This window comes from Aulostomus chinensis, chromosome 22 (assembly GCF_037954235.1).
Source record: "Aulostomus chinensis isolate RoL2024-O1b breed Wild chromosome 22, RoL_Achi_v1.0, whole genome shotgun sequence".
Lineage (NCBI taxonomy): Eukaryota > Metazoa > Chordata > Actinopteri > Syngnathiformes > Aulostomidae > Aulostomus > Aulostomus chinensis.
Window position 1 is genome coordinate 10,537,460 of NC_141341.1, and position 25,126 is coordinate 10,562,585.

At 43.3% G+C, this 25,126-nt stretch overlaps 1 protein-coding gene across 4 annotated transcripts in view; it reads left to right on the top strand.

The window, feature by feature from the left end:
- The window catches only part of LOC147240719 (RNA-binding motif, single-stranded-interacting protein 3), a 287,130-nt gene that overhangs the window by 200,495 nt on the left and 61,509 nt on the right, over nucleotides 1–25,126 (top strand). For all 4 annotated transcript variants that reach the window (XM_086194098.1, XM_086194100.1, XM_086194099.1 and 1 more), the window contains 2 exons: nucleotides 5,830–5,987; nucleotides 12,392–12,471. In XM_086194098.1, the coding sequence (XP_086050224.1) occupies nucleotides 5,830–5,987; nucleotides 12,392–12,471 (238 nt within the window). The remainder of the gene's footprint in view (nucleotides 1–5,829; nucleotides 5,988–12,391; nucleotides 12,472–25,126) is intronic.

A 25,126-nucleotide genomic window follows, 5' to 3' on the forward strand; every position in this document is an offset into this window, starting at 1 on the left:
GGCTGCAGTGGACAGGGACAGACTGCGATGGGGACAAAGTGCATTGGAACATCTTGGATGTGGAAGCCAGTTTGAAGTGAATGGTGTCACAGTGGGGCTTGCTAACAGACAGAGTGGCAGAGTGTTGAGGAAGCGTTTGGCAACGCTCTCTACAAAGAGAAAAGTTGAGTGATCCTGCCATCCAGTCATCAGTCGAAGCAGAAAATGTTGGGAAGCGCTCATCAAAGGCCAGTAAGCTGCCTGGCTGACTTCCCCTGCTGTTGTCTGACCAGCTGACTAGCTGTCTGACAGAATGATAGCTCCTTTGTAGTGCTACCATTTTGTCTCCAAATTCTCTGGCTCCTCACAAATTAAATTCAAACGTTTGAAGTGAGTTGATGTGCTCATATGCGCCCCCCCCCCCCACACACACACACACACACCTCCTCAGCCCCCCCATACTCCTCCTTCCTTCCTTCCACTTGGTTGGCCTGCTTGTCTTTTTGAATGCATTCTGCAAGCTCCCACAGCAAGATCTGAGTGCAGATCTGCAACCTATATAGAAGAGAACAGAAACGCTCCCTCTGGCATCTGCAACCCTGTCAACAACACATCCTAAACAGCAGCTACTGCTTCCTCACTGTTTTCAACACCATGTCCCATTGTCTCAGGCTCTGATTGTGTTCCTTCAGGATGCTGGTTAGTCACACAAAAGGCCAGAGTGGTGTACCTGAGGGACGTGAATTGTGTGGTGTTACACCAGGCATTGGCAACCAAGTACACATAAACACACACACACACACACACACACACACACACACACACACACACACATATATACACAGACCCTTGAGATCGGGAAACCCTGTAGCCAATTACTCATAGAACTCTGATCTCCTGAGGAAGCAGTATTGATAAGGGGAGAGGAAAGAAGTAGCGCTTGGAAGGATAACATGTTAAAGGAACACGCCAACTTTTTTTTGGGAAATATGCTTATAGTGTCAGACAAGCGGATGGATATTATTGTCTCCTGTCGGTCTACGTAAGGGAGCTCTGGATCCCCACAGGACAGCCGACTGCTAGGTAGCTTAGCTGCAGTGAATGCTAGCAGCAGGACAGCAGAAAACTGTCTCAGAAATCATCAATAGTATCCATCCATTGTCATCTTCCACTTATTCCTCACTAGTAAGGGTCGCGGGGGGGCTGGAGCCTATCCCAGCATCAACGGGCGAGAGGCGGGGTTCACCCTGGACAGGTCACCAGTCCATTGCAGGGCAAACATACAGAGACAAACAACCATTCACACTCACATTCATACCTAGGGTCAATTTAGAGTATCAATCAGCCTCGTCCCCTCTTGAAGTCTTTGGACTGTGGGAGGAAGCTGGAGTACCAGAGAGAACCCACACAGGCACGGGGAGAACATGGAGACTCCACACAGAAAGATCCCACGCCCAAGCCGGGACTCGAACCCGGAACCTTCTTGCTGTGAGGCCACAGTGCTGACCACTGCACCACCGTGCAGCCATCAATAGAATCATGAAATTAATAGAAATACAACTGTGCTTAACATTCCAAAAATATGGAATATTAGGAGATGTTGTTATTTTATCAGACTCATACCTGTAACTACTTTAACTGCCTTAGCTCTCTGTGTGTATTTCATTGCATATAGACCAGGGTCAGGATCCTGGCTAGTCTAAAAGTCATCCTCTCTCACAAGTCAGCACTCACTCTTCTACTCATCAGTAAATGCTTTATTTTGTTGACCGAAGTAACAATGAGGCTTTGGAGATGCTGTGTCAAATTCACTGCGCCCAGTCAAGAAACTAGTTCCTGACTTTAAATTAACAGCAACGAATGTCTTCATTCTGAGACCACACGTGTATTTGTTTTGTCTCCCATCAAAAGTACAAATCTTGCGATGAATCAAGATTGAGTTTTTTTAATCGATACGCAGCACAAGAGAGGAGCAACGACATCTAGGATGAGAGATGGCAATAGGGAGGACGTGCAGGAATGGATTAAATGAAACAAAATAAGACAGGCAGAAGGTGCTGAACTGTGTGAAAAAGAAATGAAAAGCCTCGTCAAAAAGAAGGGTTTGAGAAAAAGAGAGGCTATGGAGGGGTCAGCGGTACGAGGAGGGAGAGATGAAGGCATGCAGGAGTTACGTTAAAAGAAAAGAGAGAGAGAGAGAGAGAGAGAGAGAGAGGGCAGATCTGAGCCCCCAGTCAAGACACATCCATGTGTCTAACTTTTATCACTTAAATGGATACAGCCCTGAGAGCCCCATAGGCAGAACCAGAGACTTCCAACAGCTGATGTCTTCCCTCAAGCATCGACAAAAGGCAACAAGGGCTTCCTTTAATGTGTTGTATCTGCCTGTCATGTCAGCTGCCTTTATGTCCGGCTTTCTTACCTTTTAACTCATTCACCTTTTCCTCAGTAATCTATAACTCTTATTTTCTCTCTTTTTTTTGCTCCTCACCTTCTTTTTCTCTCAACTAATACCCTCCACTCCCCCTCCACCACCTCCTCCGCCTCCTCCCCCGTTGCATGGTAATGTTCTCAGAAATTACAGTGAGGTAAACAGAGCAGGGTGTTGAAATGAAATAACTGCTACAGGGCTGTCAGCTCTAGCAAGGGGGCCATTCGTCAGCAGGAAATGACACGCGCGCGCACACACACACACACACACACACACACACACACACACACACACACACACACACCTCTCCACACTTGTCACACACACAGTTGGATTCCTCCTGTCCTCCTAGTGGCAAGGTGAAGGAATTATGCTCATCAAACTCCCAATACAGCCTGGAGCCTTTCCATTAACCTTCTACGGCACTGGTCAATGGCAAGACGACAGACAACTTCTGCACAGAGGGAAGGAAAGGAAGGAAATAAATAATACAAACACACAGCTATATATATATATATATATATATATATATATATATATATATATATATATATATATATATATATGTTGCATAATTACTTTGAGATGGGATACACACATGCACACACACCTCAATTACCGTTTCATTCATAGCCTGACAGCGGAGTGTATGCAGAGGCTGACATTAAAGGAAATTAAATCTCCTTGTGGAATGGGCTAGCCCATCTCACCTCCCGTTAAAATGCTCTCATTTCTTCTCCCCTCCGTAATCTGCTCATCGGGGGTATTTAGGGGCTTTGTAGTGCGGAACGTCATCAAAGAGGGAAACTTAGCGAGGCGGCCGTGCGTAGACGAGGCCTCCTCATGATAATCCCCCTGCAAAGTGAGCCCTACTATTAGTTTGTCGCACTCCTTCACCGCATGCACTGTCACACGCTCAAATGCACAGAAACTCTTAGTATCATTAGCTTAGCCGAGTGAGTGAGTGACTTATTTAACTCTTTGATCCAGACCTCCTGTCTGCATTGGAATATGAAGCCTATTTGACATAATCCTGAAAAACATCACCTCGCTTAACCAACAAAACTCAAAGGAAAGAACAGCTGCAGGGCTACACACGCTTAAGTAAGTGGAGTGACACATGTACAGTAGATTTTTACGGGCAGATTTAATTAAGCCTCATTCACTACTAAATCTTGTGTCACACAAACATTTGCAAGCTCTTTCTCAATCGCTGTGCAGCACATCAGCGTGCAGAAGGACAAGTTTAGTTTGCACCCACGATAGGTAATTGAACTCCTGGTTAACAGAAATAAGAGCTGCCATTCTCCAGCTTTCACATCAGCCACTCACATTCTTCCAAAGGCTTTCATCAGATCAAGCGCATCCTGTCAGATAAGACGGCTAATTAATCAGGGGAGGGACCAGTCATCTCCTCTGACAAATAGAGAGAGGGAGGCGGGGTAGCGGTGGAGATGCTTCTTCTCTTCCTCATTCTCCACCTCTTCCTTCAATAGAAATCAAAAGAGAGGGAGACAGAATTGCCTTTGGCAAAGCACAGAGTCTGTAAAGATTCTCAAAGACAGTGTTTACATGCAGGCAGCAACTGATTTTTCTCCACAACCCCCTACTGAGAAAGAGACAGGCTTCTGTATTGAAGTTGCTGTTTGCAGTGTTGCATATGTGTGTGCAATAGATTTCTAAAGTTTTGCTCACTGTGTAAGCAGTTTCTAGTCTTTTTTTTCTTGAGATTTATTCGAGGGAACATCTACTGAACTGAAATTAAAAGAGAGTTGTTGACAGATTAGAAGGGTGGAAACAGCCACCAGCACAGGAGACGCATCACCGTGCATTGTACTGTAGTTCATCTCTAACTTGTCCTTGCTTCCCTTCTCTTGTCCTGATGCCAGTTCTTGAGCTTTATGAGACTAGACTTGGCTGATCCAACCAAACCATTCACGAACTAATGGAACGGATTTTTTTTCCTTAATGTTTATTGCCTTTCATACATTTTTATAGATGTATTTCTTGCTAGATTGCTTTTCCTGTTCAGAGTGTATTCAGTAGCCTGCCATAGTAGATGACATACTGCGTCCCGCGCTTTCAAAGACCATCCACAGCTCACATTATTGATCTGATGCAGTTTTGTCTGGAGTTTCACTGCCAGACCGATAGCTGTCACTTTTGATTCGTCCATGCAGCTGGCATGGACCGAGACGTTGCCTCTGGAGCATCACTAGCAGGCCAAAGTTTGTCATCTCTCAACGTTTAGTAGATGGATTGGCTAAAACATTTTCCACAAATATTTGGTTCCCAGACCAGTGACTCATCTTGAGTTTACACTCCCTGACTTTTCCTCTTACTTCCATGAAGCCAACACATAAAGTTTTAAGTGAAACATTGAAAAAAAAAAATTTTTTGGACTGACATGAAATATTACCATCACATTAATGTCATCAACTGGATGAGTTGTGTTTTCCAATTAGCGCTATCATCAGGTCAAACTTTGAATTCATCCTCCACATTCAGCTAATGGTATCATGCTAAAATAGGATAGTGAACATAGTAGCAAGATTGCTAGCTTGTTAGCATGCTAGCCTTTTAGCGTGCTAGCCTCAGCTAATGACATCTGTGTGAGTAAGGCTCCAGCACAGCCTGATAGAACCAGGAGATGTTGGGTATTGAGTAGACGTGATGAATATGAGCTGGTAGCAGATCTGACTGACTGCCTGATTGGATAGTTTATTTACTACCTGAGTGGAAGGATGTGTTGATTGTAATGTGATGCTAAAAATGCATACAGCATCATAAAGCTATAATTAGCAATAAGGATGATTTAATGTCTTTTCATGCTTAATTTAGAGATTGATGACTGACTGATGTTGAAGCATGGATGGATGGATTGCTGGGTGACTTCCATTTGGCTGCCTAGCTCAGTGACTGATTGACTGGTGCAGCTGTGTCCAGCTGTTCTCCCGAAGAACTCAGCAGGCTCTCTGCTACCTCGGGCTCAACCCACGGCCAGCTGTGCAGCTTCACCTAGCTAGCAGCAACCTCAGGGCACTACCATTAAAAAAAAAACGCTGTTGTACAATCCACACTACACAGTTTATCTCTCTTTCTGTCTCTATCTATCTTTAATCTTAACATGTGAAGGGGAAAGAAAATACCCAGAGGACTCGTTACTAACAAATTATGAATATGTACTCTCACACAGGTCCATTATGTAGCGTACATACTCACTCTCTCACATGCATACCGTAAGCAGAGGAAAGTGTGTCACTAGGGCTAAAACGTGATTTAAAAATGCGTTCAGTTGCCATATTATGTGATGGCTCACACACACACACACACACACACACACAGCTAATGCATATTTCACATCTCTTTCAATGGATTGTGATTATTTCTCATACCTTCTTTTTCTTCTGTCCATGCAGCAACAGGAGCAGGATCCTACCAACCTGTACATCTCCAACCTGCCAGTGTCTATGGACGAACAGGAGCTGGAGAACATGCTGAAGCCTCTGGGTCACGTCATCTCCACAAGGATACTGAGGGATGCCAATGGGGTCAGCAGAGGAGTCGGCTTCGCCAGGTACACAACAACAGCGATAATCTAACTTGATATGGAGGCATCACTTGGATATAAATGCCCATATTAGTTTTACTTGACCCTTCTTATACAGCAAATAGTGTTCGCTTCTCCAGTTATCTGTCGTGCAGGCACTCCTGTCTTTTAAAGGGAATGAGAGATGACACTCGTTTGATTTACATTACTCCCAAAACACACCAATGATTCATTTAGAGACTAATTACAACCCCTTTGCGCTGTACACCTGGCTTTGTGCCCAGATTTGTGCAAAGACCTTGCGGTACCACCATGTACCCCTAGGGGTGTATTTCAGAAGTACTGACATAAAGTTTTGAATATAATTAATCATGGAGCCCAAGTTTTTGGACACGTGTGGGACAAGACATCGGTATGTAGAAGTTGAGAACGGCCCCGTGTGGATGAATTTGTCCTTACAGTCAGGGCTTCTGTTGCTGGGTTTTCACCACCAAGCCCATAACTAAACAGTTTATTTCTTTTTTTACTTAGAAAATGTTTCCACTTCAGCTTGTTAATCCCCCAAAGTCATAAACCTCTCTGTCCTTGTCCTCGACAGAACCACCAGGCTCTCATTCCTCTCCCCAGTTTCCTCCCTTGTATTTACCCAGAGGAGCCCACTGACAGCCACACAACCGCCATCTTGCAGGGATTTTTCTTAATCACCTGCTCTGGCTGAACTCGTCTCCTATTCCCGGCTCTATTACTAAGGGTTACAGCAGGACAGAAAGGCACACACACACACACACACACACACAAACAGACAAACACAGGCACAAGTAGGTCTCTACGCATGCCTGCACACATATACAACACATTCAACACACACAGACAGGTAGGCAGCCTCCTGCAGACCAGCAAGCCGAGCACAGCAACAACCTTCCATGGGCCACCTGTTCAAACAGCCCTCAGAGAGGAGGAGGAGGAGGGGAGGGGGCGTGATGGGGGAGAGAGAGAGAGAGAGAGAGAGAGAGAGAGAGAGAGAGAGAGAGAGAGAGAGGCAGACTGAGACAATGGCCAGGTAAAAAAGAACTAATCATAGAGGTTATTATAAAGAGAAAGAGAAGGTGACGGGAAAGTGCGGGTCGTATGAGATGGAGAGAGACTGGGGAATAGAAAGCGTGTGTGGGAGAAAATGTGAGAGGTGAATGAGTTTCAGGTATAGAAGAAGAAAAAGTCAGAGAGATGTTTATGTATTGGCCAAGAAATAAAGGATTTACAGCCGTGCAGATAAAGAGATGAGGGCGAGAAAAAAGGATGGATTTAATAAATTATAGAGCTGCTGTTACCTGTGTCAACACACAGACAGACAAACAGACAGCAGAGGAGGGTTGAGCCATGAGGGGCATTAGAGAGTAAACTGAGCTAAGTGTTTGTGGGCCGATCCATTACTGTTATCAGAGCCCATTACGCCAGCTCCAGCACTAATCATTGCAGACAGCAGCACTTGATGCCATTAACCAGCAGCAGCAGCAGCAGCGCACAGAGAAAAGCCAGCCTCTGACTGGCTCGCCAAACAACCTGCCTGACCATCAGACGGTTTGTTTCCCGATGACTGCCCAACAGCCTGTCTGCCTTATTTACTCCTTGTCGACCCACCTGTTTTCTGCCTACCTACCTGCTCCACCGCTGGACAAAGAGAAAGAGAGACAGTGATGAAGAGGAGGCAAGCAATGAATAGCCAGAGGCAGTGTTGGGGGAGGGGGGGTTGAAAAGCATTGGGGAGTAAGAAGAGAAGCTATAAGCATCAACACTTACAGTCAGAGAATCACTTCAAACTTGAGAGAAGAGGGAAGGATTTAGCCCGACTCTCAAGCCCCCCGGAGATGCACGGCGAACGCATCCTGACTAGCGACGTCACCTTAGTGCTTGTTCTGCTTGAGTGACGTAGAACCAAAGATAGAAAGTAATTGATATGCAGAACTGATAGCATTACAAAACTTAACAGGCATGTGACTGTCTGGGAGCACAGATGTGTGTGTGAGCTGAGAATGTGGAGCATTTAATGATGATGTGAATGGATCATGCATTGACTATGAGAACATAAACACCCTGAATATTCATTTAAAGAGAAGTGAAGCTTTTCTGGCTCAGTGGTTTTATCCTAAATGCTGCCAAAGAACTTGTGCAACCAGATTCAATTAAATATTTATACATACATATAATATACGAGCTTAAACAAGTTGTCAGCGAACATTTGATTATACGAGAATTATTTTGAAATAAATAGATGATGGAGAAACAGAGATTTACTGTTTATAGCGTAAGAATTGAGAAGAAATCCAATGTTCAACACAGAGGCATCAAATTGAAGTGCCTGTTCTGCTATATTAACACTTAGAAAAAGCTGTTCGCTGTGAAGGATGCACAGGCATTTGTGGGTAACTGACATATTTTATTTAATTGTATCTATTTTTTTATATATATATATTTTGGGCCCTCAAAGAAAAAGTAAAAATAACTGTGTATCTGCACCTTCTTTGCCATGGGAACAGTGTTGTGAGGGACACGTTTCCTCATCACAAACTATCAAAAACCAGAGATCAGTGATATTAGACCATCAGACTGTTAGCCTGTGGTTTTTGGTATTTTGGCTTTTAGTATCTCCAATTTTAGATGGTGGAGTTGAGGAAAGCCGAGGGGTTAGATGAAGACACGTTTAGAGGACACACCATTTATTTTGCCTGTGATTCCCAACCCGAGCACCGCAGCGTCCTGGTGGGCTGCGAAGATATTGCAAGTGGGCCACCAAGTCATTTCCAAAATAGTATGATTTTTGTGGGGGTGGAGGAAATGTAATTATATGAAACTAAAAATAGGAAGAATAATGTTTTAAATGTTCAAAACTCAGTTATGTTTAAAAGGGTATTATTATGTTTAAATGTTATTTTCATTATTTTGTTTTGTTTCTCCTCCATGTATTAGACATGTGACAAGCAAATGAGAGATAGTAAATTTTGTTGTTGTCGGCCGGCGACTTTGCAGCAGGACCACATTGCACTTGACTTGTTTACATTTGGCTGAAACTGGAGTGTAAGGATGGATAGCTGGCGAGCAACAGGGAGAATTAAAAGGAAAGAGAGACAAGACAGTGATGGGGCATCAGCGAAAGCTATGTGATCATGTGCTAGCCCACTGAAGGTGTTGCTAATGTGAAAGATGCCGCGTTAGTGACTGTGGAGCTTCCAACATGTTTCTCCTGTAGTCAGTTCAGTCCTTTATGATCAATCTTCAACAACAAAGTGCACTGAGAACACATGATATGGCCCCCGTATTGAAGGTGGAGGAGGTGGGCTGCGAAAAATTTTAAAACTTAAAGTGGGCCCTGAGGTGGAGAAGGTTGGGAACCACTGTATTATGCAAACTTTCGATCTTGGTATAGTTTAAACATGTGTCACATGAAAATTCCTCACAGAACTAACAAAAACTAACCCTGATGACCAAAACTGTTTCCAAGCTGTAAATATATTTATTTCCGCTGCAGAGTTGCATCCAGTGGCCACTCGAGGAACTGTAGTTTTTGGCATTACTGCACTGACTTTACTTTTCTGCTGTAGCACTTACAGTTCATAGAAGTCTGAATGTTGCCTGGTTATCTGTAATATTTTAAAAAGTACAGTTTTTGCATCAGGACTAGAATAATGACTGCGCTCGCTGATCTGAATTGTGCTCGTGGTACATTTAATGCCATTTGGTATGATCAGTGATTAGTTGAGTCACTCTGAATGGTTAGTATCAATCCTCCCATACTGGTGGAGAGAGAGGAAAAAGGGTGGATACGGGGTCAGCAAGAGATGGATGATACCAGGAAGCGTGAAAGATTACTTGTTCTAAAAGTAGAAAGAGAGAAGTAGAAAGACGGAAGGAGAGAGAGAGATGTTGATGTGGACAGGGAGGAACAGAAACAAAAGGATGAACCAAGGAAAGGAGGGCAAAGTGAAGGGGGGAGAAAGAGAGATTGGGACAGAGCGGGGTAGAGAGTGAGAGGGGGGGAGAGAGAGGGTAACGGTGAAAGATGGAGGAAATAACCAAGGTTGAAAGACGGGGAGCAATGAGAGAGACGTCAAAAAGAAGAGGTGCAGACGGGCTGCGAGTAAGATGGATGGGGACAGAGAGATAGATAAAGAAGCGAAGGTAGAAAAAAAAGAAGGATGACGGGGGAGATATGAGAGGGATGAGATAGAGAGGACAGAGAAGTGGGAGGCTGACAGAATGATATGAGTATTCTTGGAGGTGGGAGCGAATAAAGCATGAAAATCTGCAAAGCAATGAATTCTGCAAGAGCATATTACCATGAATTTATCACTCCAGCTTGCATTTTAAAACTCTCATTTTAGTAAGTCTATTGTGTGTATATTACAAATCTGCACTGCAATCTCTGCACATTCTTTGAAAGTTAACGCAACAGAACTATTACATTTATAGAAATAACATGGATAGAGAGAAACAAATAAATACTGGCTGGTTGGTGGTTTTATTAAGGTCTACTGTCCATGAAATAACCAAAAGTCAAGTTTTGAGAACTCTTAACAAATATTTGATGAGTTTCGTATCCATTGAAATGTATTTGCGCTTCTTATTTTGTGTTTTTATACACATCCCATTCGCCTTTTCATGCTGCAGAAGAACTTGCGTCTCTGCAAACTCCAACTTTTACTATGATCTCACCGAATTAGTCAAGCAGTGATGTTCCCCAGCAGCTAGACATAAAGACTCCAGATAATCTCTCAGGACATTTTAGATTGAATAGTTTTGATAGAAGCCAGCCAGTGGAACACAATGTAGCGGGTGAATTACTTGGCAAATCCAATATTATGCCTCATCTTTTAGTTGCATAATTCTTCAACTTTTTACACTCAGGGGTGTGCACAGCTACGTCCGGAGGTTTTGCCAAAAAAGGTTGCAGTATCCTCTCAAAATCCTCCATCAAAAATAAACTAGCGGCTGGTGGTACCGGTGCCATCTGTGGTGGTAGAGGTGGTACGCAGCTGGAGGTTGAGTGTGTCAGGGGGTAGAGGACTTCAAAAAGTCTCCGAACCACTGCTCTAGTTTGAAGGAATCACTTGTGTGTTTTATACCAGCAGCACTGGCTTGCTTTAAAAAATGTATATAAATTATATATATTAAAATATATGTATATATGTATATCTATATATCTATATATCTATATGTATATATATATGTATATAAGTATATATGTATGTATATATATGTATGTATGTATATATATGTATGTATATATATGTATGTATATGTATATATATATGTATGTATGTATATATATAGATATATAGATATATATAAAAAGTTTAGCACTCAATTTGAAAATGACCTACTTTGTCTTGATGAATGCAGATGTCTGGCTCCCTGGCAGAAATATCGTCTCTTTCACACAGGAAGCTTTTCCCAGAAATGTTTCAGGTTTTTCCTCTGGAAAGTGGTCAGGTGTGAACCTAGATTGAATTTTTCTTGGAAATCTTCACTGACAGTTTCCCACCTCTAGACATGTCAGAAAGGCTGTGTCCTGAATGAATGCAGTCGTGGGAAGGGCATATTCTCCATCGTGCCTCGCCACCTGCTGGCATAGCCATAAACGCTCAAGACAGGAATGTTCTGGAGTGGAGCATCGTGTGTGAATTGTGAAAATACGCATGGTGCCTCGAAGATATTCTGTCATTTTCAGGGAACTGTGTCTGAAAGAGACCGGCTCTCCTTTTGTTTAGCGCCAAAACAAAATTCAGTATAGCCTCTTTTACACATAATTCCCGGTGAATCACCGGGGAATACATTCCAGAAATCCCTGGTGATGTTCACTATTAACCCATTCAGCTGCGTTCTCGGGCTGTGGTGTCTTACGCCTGTTCACACACAAGTGGCCATGATACAGAGGGCAATGATAAGCCAGTAATCTTCCTGATTTCATTCACAACACAGCCTTCCCAGCATATTCCCTGTAATAATACAAGGTCTTATGGTGGGAAAATCCCAGTGCATATTTCTCAGAAAATCAATTCTGGCTCTCATTCACACATGACCCCTTTCAGGGAAAATGCTGCAACATTTCTGGGAAAGGCTGCATTTGTGAATGAGACTGCCAAAATTCTTGTTGGTTGCTTCTTCATTTGAAGTAATTATACTCATCTTAAGACCCATGAAGTACTTTCATTACATCTTCGGCAACAATAACGTGACCATTGGCGTTGGATAGTATGTTTTGATCAAATTTAACAGCACCACCTGACAGTAGCGTGACATCATACATGGCCTTGGCGGAGGCAGGCACTCTTTCAGTGCCCTCTAGTTTTTGAGAATTGAATTTATAAGACTGTGAAATTGTGCATTTTAGCCTACAACTGCGTACTGAATATGTTCTTCTTTTATTTTTGTTCCAGGATGGAGTCCACAGAGAAATGTGAAGTAGTGATACAGCATTTCAACGGAAAATACCTGAAAACCCCTCCAGGAATTCCAGGTGAGTGTTCCCCCCTGTGCTTTACATCAGGTTCTCATCAACCCTTTTCTTTCCCTTTAAAGTCTGCAACGCTGCAATGGAAAAAAAAAAAAAAACCCTCCTCTCTATTTCACTTATGGTAATTTCTCATCTCACATCTGCTGGACAGCTTGATAGATTGTGTACACCGTTGTTTCTGACACCTGAAGTTAGCTGTTTTGGCTATGGCAGAATAGCTGATGCTTCCATAAGTCTCTTCCTCTCTTCCTGTCACCATCTCTCTCTCTGTCTCTGTCTCGCTGTCTCTGTCTCGCTCTCTCTCTCTGTCTCTCTGTCTCTCTCTCTCTCTCTCCCCCTGTTGGTGGTGCTTCTGCGGACTAGAACTTCTCAGGCAGGAGAAAAAAAACCTCCTTAATATTCACACTCATGCCTTTGTGCTGTTCTTTGCAATCTACTTAAGAGCTTGCACTCTCCCCTCCTGCACCATGTCCTCTCTCTTTTCTGCAGTCACCCTAGACACTGGAACAAGCCGGCTAAGGGGAGAACTGGCAGGCGAAAAAGGGTGAAAAAGGGAATGTCACAAAATGGAGACTGATCCAGAGACAAGATTGTACTTCATTGTGTTGTGCACAGAAAGTTGTCTTTGCCTCACGAGTTTAAAACACAAAAAAGGAAACAAAAAAACGTGTTGGAAAGGTTGGAGTCAGCTTAAGTCTCTGAGGGAGAAAGGGTGACAGGAGCAGGTAGCAAATAGAAAAGCAAGGTGGAGGTAGAGAGAAGGTATAAAAGAATGTGATACAGAAAAGGCCAGAATGAAGAGGGAGGATAAAAAGTGCTGTGTAAGCAGATTCCTGGCCAGGTGCTGCAGCGCTGGAAGCCTCCGGTGCGCCCCAGCAGGACATGCCGGCCAGATGAGGCTATTCTGAGGAGCTCTCCTTCACCCCCGTGGCAATTTCATTAACAACACTCACACCTCCAACCAGCAGCACAGAAACTCGCCCATAAATTGCTCTCTGCTATCCAGCAATATCTCAAAGAGACTGGATTTAGAATCTCCATATCTGCTCAGCCACTGCATAGCCAGTGGCCATTAAAGGCAAGGTGAGTAGTTATATTGAAGTTGAGCCGTAATAGGAAACCTTTAAAGCTGTAATATCAGGCTGACCTTCCCCTTTAAGGGTCTATCTCTCAGCTGCTCAGGCTTTATTATTGTTAATGGATTGTTCAGGCTTGTGCCAAGCATGAGGATTTACTGCCTTGATCTAGGAAATCCTTCTGTGGAATTAAGAATGGTTAAGTTTACAAGGTCTGCTCTGGTCCAGTTCCTCCTAAAGGGTTCATGAAGCCCCCACCACCACCACCCCTGCTCCCTTGCTGCATGCTTGAATATGCACACAATAGAGTAAAGCGAGCTAATCTCAACTATCAAGGAAATGACACGACTTTACACTTTGCTTGCAGGTGATACGCCAATCCTTCCTGCCAACATGCGTGGAGAGCAAATGTGTACAAGTGCCTCACATCATCCACAGCAGCCATGACATCCGTGCTTTATGAAAAGCACCGAGCACTTAGAGTGACAGATTAAGAATTCATGCTTAACTTTCAAAGCTATGGTGATGTTCTATGATGTGCAGTATGAAGCGAAACTTTTTGGATGCATCCGGAACGAGGTGCGTTTTGCCAGTTCGTAAGCATGTGTATGTGTATTAGACAAGGCAGGAAATACCTGATTTTTCTTCACAACACCCACTTTTTATATTCTGTGTTTTACAGTTTATTTGCAGAGAGTTGAATGAGCTGAAAGTTCAATCACTAAGTCAAGAATCACTTGTTGCTCATCACATCAGTGCCAAGTACAAAAAGTTAAACTATAAAAATGTTCAAAACTGCCATTAATGTCATGTCCTTGCATCTCCATGAGTCAGTGTTTAACTTGGTGAGTAAAATATTAGCCAAGTTCTCCCCTCTGAAGCCATCCTAACGCTTGTGGGTGGTTATTTCAGTATAACGAGACCAGGCTTCTATCCAAAATAATTGGGAGAGATCCATTACTGCACTTTCAATGCTCATAAAATGTACATAAACCAAGCGGAACATAAAAACTGCATGTATAGAATATAAACTGCCAAAGGTTTGGCGACTTTGACCCAAATAAGTTTTAAAAAGCTTTTTGTTCCAGTGATTATACAACCTCCTTTATGGCTCAGTGCCGTGTGCCGTGCCATGCTGCCGTTTGCGCCCATTAAAACAACTTGTCGATCAGTTTTTTAGTGACAGCAGATTCTGATCGTGTGTTTTTGATTGCTTTGGGGTTTTTTTTTGGGGGGGGGGGGTGGTTTGGATTTCTTTAAGTATTGGTTTCATTCAAAGTCTGTCTGCACCTGCTAGTTCCTGCTACAGCACAACAGTTGAAACTAGATATGCTTTCAAGTTTTGGCAGACAGTTGGCTTTTTTGTCATATAAGCTCCATCTTTGACATTATGCATGTCTCTATTCAGAGTTCCATAAGTTGTTTGCGTCTTTCTAAATGGCCTCTGGTATCGTTTAAGTCATCCTGGATCGGTATGCTTCGGATTCTAAAAGGCTCATGCCGTCTTTCCTTTGATAAGTTTCCGAATTATTTGATTTTACAGGATGTTGGGGGTCGGGGAAGCATGCTTTTCCCCTCTCTGACACTGTCCATGTTGACTTGCTGTCTGCTATGTGGAGATCTGGACATTCCAGTGTTATCAAACTCAGATGTTCCTCCATTAAGCTCTGTGGGCCTGTCTCTGTTTCTCACCGAGGTAGCCAATAGACCTAGACGCTTGTTTTTGTGTGTTTGTGTTATCGCCGTATTTGTTGTTTACATGTGTCCATTTTTTAAATTCATGCATTTTAAAACAGGAACACATCTACAGTGTATTTGCATGCTGACAGTGTCTGTGTCATGTTGGTGGTATTTCCCCGGAGCCCCTTGCTATGCAGGCCGGCTTCTTTATCCATCCACTTTTGACAGCGGCAACCCCATGTGGGGGGGGGGCAGAGCACAGCAGGAGCGTGTGTGTGTGTGAACGCTCGCGTGCATGTGCATGGATAAACTTGTGTGACAGCCAGACAGCCATGACTACCACACAGCTTGAGCCTTGACACACACATGCACGCAAACCACCTAAGCACAAATATAGTCATGCGCCACTAACTTTGACCTGAATGGAATGTCAACATCCATAAAATGCTAATGAGATCCTTTTTTTTCTCCACCATTTAGTGTTGGAAGCAACAGTTCACAAACACACAACACAGCTGTAATAGCACACACATGGATACACGCACTTAGCTTGCAGTGCGGGCACTCACGCACATGCACACACATATTCTCATGTACCGAGGTCTAGTATCTGACATGACAAGCATCTGAATTTCTAACTCAGCCACTCAATCAAACTGCGTCTACTGTGTGTGTGTGTGTGTGTGTGTGTGTGTGTGTGTGTGTGTGTGTGTGTGTGTGTTTGAGTGTGTGTGTGTATTCTTCATTTGGAGCATCAAAACCCTGGGAGCCCTCTATACTTTCAGAGCCCTGACATTCTATTTTGTACCCAAAATGTTGGAGCCACAACTTTAAATAGCCGGGGACTCAGGGTTGAACATGTCTACCTAATTATCATACTTCGATGTCAACGGCGAAATATCACAATAGACAATAATAGTTCCTAAACTTGAAGTATTCTCAGGCATAGAAGCTTCAGTTTTATTTATGTAAGAAGGGTTTACAGGGACTGTAGCTGTATCTGGAGCCAGGCTGGGTTGGGTTAAGAAAATAACCTCCTAGCGGATGGGTTACAGGTGCTGAAATGATACATCATTAATGGAAAAAAAAGATTTACATTTCCTGACATGAAAACATAGCAGAGCTTTTATAATACACGGGCCTCCATGGTGTGGAGTTGTGGTCCAGTTACATGTTCCACCAGCCATGGGCATGACATGGGCAGCTCACACAGATGCACTGGTTGTTGTTTTTTTTTTCTTTTTTGTTTTTTCATGTGTCCGCGCTTAGAGAGAGTGAAAGGTGTTGCTGGTTTAATTCCTTCAGATTGGGTGACAGCAGATGATGTCAGGGCTGATCTGCAGAGTTTGCTCTGTCAGTGAGTCTTATAATCCTCAGTTTTTGTCAATAAAGAGTCGCCCCTGGTTTACAGAGGCAGTTGCAAACCCCAAGGACTTGATGCGTCTATTAATATTTTTCTATGTTACGATGCTAAGCGTCATCGGCGCCCATCAGCTCAACCCCGATGAACCTCAATAACGGATCCCTGAATGTAACATTGACATTATGAGTTTGTGAGTGATGGGTTCTTGTTAAATTAAAAAAAATTGCCTTCTCAGCGGTCTCCATCACTCGTTTAAATAGATATGAAGTTGTAGCCTCGCTCTCCGAGAGCTAGATAGCCTGAGGTCAGGTGTCATGTCACCAAATTACAAAGGCATTGTCGAAGGACTGTGAAGATGCTAACAGATGGCAGCTAATAGCACTTTAGACCACTTCCATACACTTCCTGTTTAAACTTTAATGTAATGACAGCTAACTTCCCTGTGATTACATGAGATGGTGAGTTGATATACTGTATGGGGAGATGATAGCAGATGGCAGCTAATGGCACTTTAACTGCTCTCATATTCTTACTGTTCCACTGTTTAATGGAATAAGATGTAATTTGTGTACTAGCAGCTATATGCATTATTTAGATATGTTTTACAGTTTAATGCACTTTTCGTGTAATTTTCAAAAGTTGGTATGTACAGAACGATCCCCATTCGTCATGAACAAACATCCTCTGACTCTCTTCAACATCAGTGCATGTACAGATATGCCTGCTAGAAAATTAATGAATATCTGTGTATTCTAGCAAGTTCTACAGAAACAAGCACTCACATATAGATGCATCTGATCAACTATCCAGGTCAGGTTTGTTTGGTCAGGCCTGGTTGATATGAGAGGTGCGTAGCCATCGTCCAACAAGCCAGTCACTGAGGCCTGCTCCTGCCGCTCTGCTCTGCACACGTCTGATTGTGATTCAGAGAGAGGGACATGATCGATAGCCCTGATGGAGCACTACAGCTGTTTAGCAATTCTGTGCAATGCGGCAGCCGCTCTCCCTGTCGCCATTGTTGGTCCATGAGCATGCATACACTCACACACACAAACACACACACAAACACACACACACGCACACACACACACACACACACACACACACATACAAGGTTTTACCTCTATCATATGCATGTACATGTATACCCCAAAAACATATGCATAGATGCATGCAATGGGTGTGTTTTATATGGATGTACGGCATAGATGCTCACATTTCCACACATTTGTTGTACATGTATTGAAATCCAGTATTTTTTTATAGGCCATATACAGAGATGGGCTTGCATACGATAACTTCATTTTGAGAAATGATCAGCATTGTCGCTCCGCCGAAAATAGAGTTATCCTTGTTTTTCATGGGATGTGGATTCACTCAATACATGAAATAAGTGGAATTTATGAAATGTGACTACAGCAATAAACCATGCTGAAGTTAGCCCAACAGGGACGCATTATGATTTACACTGCAACCCTGAGCACTGGGAAAGTCAAAGGAAGCGCAGATAAAAAGTGATTTAATCCGCTGGCTCCACTGAGCCTCGCTGATTAAAGCCTTTCGTCCCACAATGCATTAAACAGCTTAGAGATGACACCCTATGGTAAATGTAATTTGAGCTGGAGATACATTAGCCATTGTTTGGTTTTGGCAGGTGAGTAATCTTAAGTACTTCCTGTATTGTGTGTTGGCAGTGGCAGAGAGGAAAATGACAACATGCATTACAATGTATGTGCTGTCAGCATTCTCAACAGCCCGGATAAACAGGATGTAAACACAGGTAGTGTTCAGAGTTAAATGCACCAGGCTTTGGTGAAATTAGCATTCTCATGAAGCGGGCAAACAAAGATTCAGAACAGCCTGAATGTGCGGTAACTCTGCAGCTTCTGCTTCTCCACTTCCGTTGTTGTTGCTTGTACTATTGTCCTGTTGCCAATATGGCAGGAGAGCTGAGAGCCGACCCCAATATTGTCCAATAGATGCTGGATAAATAATGAAAACCACATCAGGAAGCAGCCACAGCGGCCCTAGGAGATGGAACCAAACAGAAACATGCAATATGTACAAGCTTTCCTGCTTCTTTTTTCAGAGTACTCTGGCACTTCTCTCTCTATCCTTATCTGTTTTCACAGTTTCTCACAGCCTGCCCTCACACACTGTCTTTCAGTACCAAAACACCCATAAATTGTTGTATAGCAAAAAACTTTGAGTCCAGTTAAAGCAATCCTTTCATGGAGACGTGGGACACATCAAATCGCTTTTCTCATAAAAAGCCCCCTACATATGAATGTGACTGCATTTTTCAATTTGATCTTTCAGGGGTCTATTTTAGTTCACGGGGGTGGGGGGAGGGGAACACTTTGGCAAAGCCCACTTTAAACAAAACACGACGTATAGAGCAGAAGAACTACTGCTGTTGAGGGAGCTGATGCCGGGGGTGCTGTTGCAGAAAACGATTCCCTCCCTATTGGCACCCTCACCAAGGCAACGGTGCCAAGATAGCAGAGACAGCCCACAGTATTAAAGCGTCCCTTGCTGAATTAAAGCAAGTCCCAAATTACTTGGTAAGTCACAAAAAGCCCTTCTGAAACTGTCAGTCATACTTGAGTAATCCATGTTAATTTCTGCAATCCCTCCCACATTCCCCTGGCTAATAACTGGCCTGTCGACAGGCCCGCTCATGTCCCCTATAGTGTGCAGATTTAACGTGCAGCCAAGTAGGATGGCGGCTGGCTCGGCTGTCAGGTTGTCTCAGACACGGCGGGGTTTTTTTTTTTGTTTTTGCTTTTTTTTTCCCAGGATGTGATCCGTGTGATACCATTTAGTGCTGATCTGTGGATTGTTTATTACATCCGTGACAGAGGTTATGTTTTGGGGTGCTTTTTATTTGTTTGTTTGTATCTTTCTGACTGTCAGCAGGATTATGTAAAAAATTAAAGCCTTCGGAGGGGAGGAACAAGGGTCAAGGAAGAACCCATCACGGCTTTGGGCGCTAATCACAGGGTAGATGCGGGATCAGGTGATGTCACATCTAGAGAGAAAGAAGGTGTTGACATTTTTCTCAAAATGTGTGTTTAAATCATCTAGCACCTTCCACTTGGAGTCAACAAATATTCCGTCACACATGCGATCCAGTGACAGACCGCTATTTCCTCCAGCAGGTCTTTATTTTATTTCCTCAGACTTAAAGGAATTCAAAAGGTTTTCATGTAGCAGATTAAATATTCGGCTCCTCTCCACTGGACGCGGTGTGTTTTCCTTCACCTGTTTTTGACACAAAATAAAGTTTTATCCCTCTGAACTGCTGACAGTCGTAGTCCAGCGGCTTTTAATTTTCAAGTTGTCTGCCCGTCCCGTTCTTGTGACGGGATATCTCTGGAAGGCCTTGAAGGAATTTCTTCAAATTCGGCTCAAATATTCACTGAGATTCAATGATTAACAATTGATAGTCAAAGGTCAAAGGTTACCGTGACAGACACACATCGTGCATGTGATGTGGTCTTTCTGATTTTATCGGTTGTTAACTTGCTTCTGCGAATCTTGCAGAGATAAATTGTCACCCAGGAGTCAAGAAGCCATATTTCTGTTTGTGATCCTCAAGACAGCTGTTCAATATACACTGCCAAAGATTGATAATTAACTTCCTAAATATATTATTGCATCATTAGGAAATCTTGTCGTTTCATGAACCTTCCACTCCCCCTACCCCTGATTTCACCCGCCTCCCATTAGAGTCAGGACACACAGGAAGTTATTATTGGCAGCTCCAGTAAATCAGACAGCTTCCTGAAAAAGGATCAATTTCCCCTGATGCACTTTCTCATTATAACCTTATCTCGGCCACAGACAATAATCTGGATTTGTCACGCTTTGTTTGTTTTGCCACTGAACTGTATCAATCATGAGCGAAGCCGATGGTTAGCAGAGAAGGAGGAGGAGGAGGTGGCAGAGAGAGGAAGAAGGAGCTCCTTTGAGTGGCTCTGTCACTGAAATATAAAGTATTCACCTCCTGCAGTCCCCTTGAACAGAAAATAATATAAGCTCTTTGATTGGCTTCAAAGTTTGTTTAGGCAGAGAAGAGGAGCTGTGGCTCCTGCAGGGGTTTAGGTAGGGAACGCCTGCTCTCCACTCAACCACATCTAATGTGGAGAGAGGTAGGATGAAGGAGAGCTACCTTGAGAAAAAGGCCCGTAGAACTGGGGGGAGTCATATAACAGGAGCGGTAGATGAGAGGATGAGTAAATGTGACAGGAAGAAGGGAAGGAGATGAAAGAGAGCAGATGGAAAAGGCCAGGAAGTGATAGCTGGCAGAAGAGAGAGGAGTGAAAGTTGTATCGTGCCATGTTTTTGGAAGGTTAAATTTGAGGAAAGTTTATGTTGATGCATCTGCACCGCACGAGATGAAAGGGTGACTTTTCAGCCGCTTCCTGAACTTGACCCCCAGTGACCCCGGCCCAGCTGTCCACTACCCCCCCCTCTATCTTTGCAGCCGCTCACATCTCTCCTCACACTTTTTTGTTGTCTACATTTTCTCTCTCATCTGCCCCTCCCTCTCAGATCCTCCCCACCACCGTTGTCTTTCATCCTTTTCTTTCTCTACATCACACCTTCTCCTCATCTCATCTACGGTATGTTACTTGATGTAGATGAGTGCACACAATATTAATGCACGCAAGATGAGCACCTGAGGCTGCTTTTATTTATGAGAATCTCTCTCTCCCCCCCTCTCTTTCTCGCTCTCTCTGCTTTTAGACTCTGGGTACACTTGCACTTGCAGGATAGTTTACAATAACTTTATATCTCAGTTTTAAACGATATATTCATCGGAGTGAAGCAAATTTTTCAGCCATTTTAAAGAGTTTTGGGGGTAAATGTGAGTCATCTTTCTCTGAGAGGCTTGATACGAGTTAGCAGGAACGGGGGAAGTGATAGATTATAATGTGAAATACAGCACAGAATTCCTGTGTATTATCTCATAATTCAGTACAAATGAGAGGAAAGATGGCTGCTAAAGATAACAGTAACTTATGAAGTGTACTGTGAGGAACTGACGTCAAAATAAAGTATATCATCAAGCGAATGATCCCGCTGAGCAGCCGTGTTCATCGATTTCAGAGCAAAGTTGTCTTACGATTCATCCCAACTGGGGACAGCTTCAAGGTCGCGCTCAAGGACACTACTGGAAGAAAAACTGTTTCTTGTTCATTTGTGTGGTACATTTTAGTTTGCTGATTTTTTTTTTAATTAATTGTACTTTTATGTTACATCTTTTACTGTGTTTTAAATGAGCTCACATTTAGCAAAAGACAAGTTTCCATTACGGCAAGAGAGCTCACTTGAATCTTCACCAGCAATGTTTTCCTTAACGTTTAACCCCCCCCCCCACCCCCCCCCCCACCCTAATCAGACTTTAACTGTATTGACACATCATAAAACATTATTCTCCAGCAGCGAATTTTATTTCAGGAAACTGCTGTCAGTGTAGAACAATAAAATGAATTTTTTACACCACAAAACAACATTGTGCCTCTCAGGACATTGTTAGGACATTTTGGTTATTGCACATTTTTCATTGGGATTGGGTTGTTTTCGTCAGGCATGCGCTGGAATCAAACTGCTGACTTTACAGTCATACCACTTATTTATTTTTTTCACCTTTCACTAGATCGGACTCCTCTATTCCTCAGAATGAAGTCTTGCACTGTGTACTTTGTCTTCACAGATCCCAGATTTCATGTTTTAGCCATCAGTCAACTTAATCTAATGCAGGACCTGAGGCAATACATTTCTTCTTTTCTTTTTTTCTTCTTCTTCATTTTTTTTTTTTTTTTTTTTTTGCAATGAATAATATTCCAGCTCCCAGCAGCAGATACAGTAGGTCACTGAGCTCATAGCCTTTTGGCCAGCTCGCCTGTCCTCCAGAATGAAGAGTAAGTTTGAGGGGGAGGATAATCATGCTCCAAGGTCTCTGTGGTATGCAAGCAATTCAGCTGGCTTGCTGTCTGTGGTTCACTGGGCGACTCCTCTCTCTCACCCACACCTTTATTAGGTCAGACAGTATCACAGAGCATTTTGATTACAACTGACCACAGACGCCCATTCTTCCTTTTCTCTGTAGAAAAAAAAAGGTTTACATTTAAAAGCCCAGCATACATAATGAGTTATAGCCTGGTCATTTGACAGACCAGAACTGCCCTCAAGACTGATTGTATCCTGTTTTTGTGTGTGTGTGTGTGTGTGTGTGTGTGTGTGTGTGTGTGTGCGTGCGTGCGTGCGTGCGTGCGTGCGCATCAGGAAAGCAGGCAGGCATCAGTTACATTTAGCCACGTCACTGTCACCGTCCCCCGCAATCACACATAGACACACACACACTCACACACAGAGGACAGTGAGATAAATCTAGCTGCTACACCTTAAAATAGAGCACAAGCCTCCATTAGAACAGGACACAGGCTGTGTGGGAACAAGCAAAGGTCACTGTGGTCAGCAGAGTTATTTCTGTTGCACCACCGGACCTCCAGGAATGGACGCCCATTCATTCATCCCACTGCCTGCCAGCAGGGTAGGGGACACACACACACACACACACACACACGCACACACACATATTAAAAGGACACACCTAGATGCTCTTCCATTGGATGATGAGTGTGGGTTGTTGTTTTTTTGTCACCTGGGGCTTTTTGCGTCTTTATGTATATGGGTGTATTTTTATCAGTTTGCGGGGTTGGCAGATGAAGGACGATGGAAACACACCTGGTTCTGAGTGACCTCGTGTCTCTCACACACTCTTGTCTCTCTGCGTATCTCTTTTTAACTGGCAGTACCGCACACGGTGGATACTCCATTGTTTATTTCTCCTTTACTTATCAAGGAAGATTTCCAGTATCTTGGATTGGAACACTAGACAACATGCAAAAAACACCGGACAACACGCAAAAAAAAAAAAAAAAAGTCACTCTAGAAGCCAAACAGAATTATTTCTTACAGTTTTTTTATTCCTCCCTTTGTTCACTGAGCCTCTTTCATACATCCACACGAACACACACACACACATACACACACATCAATAGTCCATTAGGAGTGTGTTGCTTTCATTACCTCCAGCTTGGCCCTGAGACAGCCTTCAGAGTGGAGTACAGCAGAGCAGAGCTAGCCAGGATTGCAGTATATATAGAGAGAAGTCTGGTAATTGCCAGCTCTCTGTTCTCTCTATCCTGTGCGTCAGGTGGAAAGTATGAATCTGTGGTGTCTTGGGACCACCCCTGCTGCGCTGCATCGCATCTCACTATAACTGTCTGTCCCCCCACCGGGCACAAGTAATAGGACGAAAACAGAGAGCCTAAAGGCCTCAGAGTCCAACAACTGCCACTCTAACAATACACACACACACACACACACACACACACATACACACACACGGGAATAAAAGCCCACACCCACGACAGAGAGCCGCCTAAAGATTCCGACTTACTAGCGTGTTGTGCTTGCTACACAAGAGTAAATGCTGTTACTTTAGCGCAGCGTCCCTGTTGAAGAGGAAGAGGTTATTGGCCGGGTATTGCTGCAATTTGTCAAATGAACACCAGCCCCTATGAGGCAGACCGTCTCATCTAACCATTAATTTTGACACTTTTTTTCTGCGTGATGCAATGGAGAGAACATTCGTTTAACTAGAGATTCGAGTATTAAGTCATCTTGATTCATTGCAGTGTTGAAAGTTGTAATCAAACACTTTTATTGTTGGGCCATTTAAAACTAACAAGCATGACCAGTGCTGCGTGCATAAGGTTTTTTTGTAAGCCAAGAAAGTGGAAACAGGGAGGGCTGGGATAGAGAGCTCTTGCGCCTACCTGGGTCCACTGAGTTGACTGATTTGTTTGGTATCGCATCGTGGAAAAAACGATCCAACGAGCACTGCAGGGAACTCTCACAGTTGTCACGCTGAGTAGCGTGACTTCTGCGTATCAACCGAAATCGTTATTTGTGCTACTTCTGTCTTCTTTGCTCTCAAAGCCGTGGAGCTGGCCTGACTTCTCTTCAGTGTCAACTTAAAATGACATTAGATTCCAGGGGGTTTTTATGTATCAGACTGAAGATGGAAAAGGCTGTTGGTGTTAACACCGTCATTAGAAATGACACATAGCAGTTATGTGTTCACTGTGACTGTGACCTTTTGACCCCCAAAAACTTTTCTGATCATCTCACTGGATGTTTGTGCCAAATTTGAAGAAATTCCCTCGAGCCGTTGCCGAGATATCACCTTAACAATAACAGGACAGATGTTATGTCCATGAAAGTGAAAAGTTTGGTGAAACTGAGCTTGACCTTTGACCTCTGATGACCACTTTTTTTTTTCAGCTCATCTTTGACTCTCCAGTAGAAATTGAAAGGAATTCCCTAAAGGAAAAAAAAAAAGCCAAATAGAAATTTATAGAATAAAATTCTATTCTGCTCTGTTATTTTATTGTATTTTGTTTTCAGTGTGTGTGGCTCTGAGCAGGCCTTATCATGGGGAGGTGTGTAAGTGCAGCCTTCC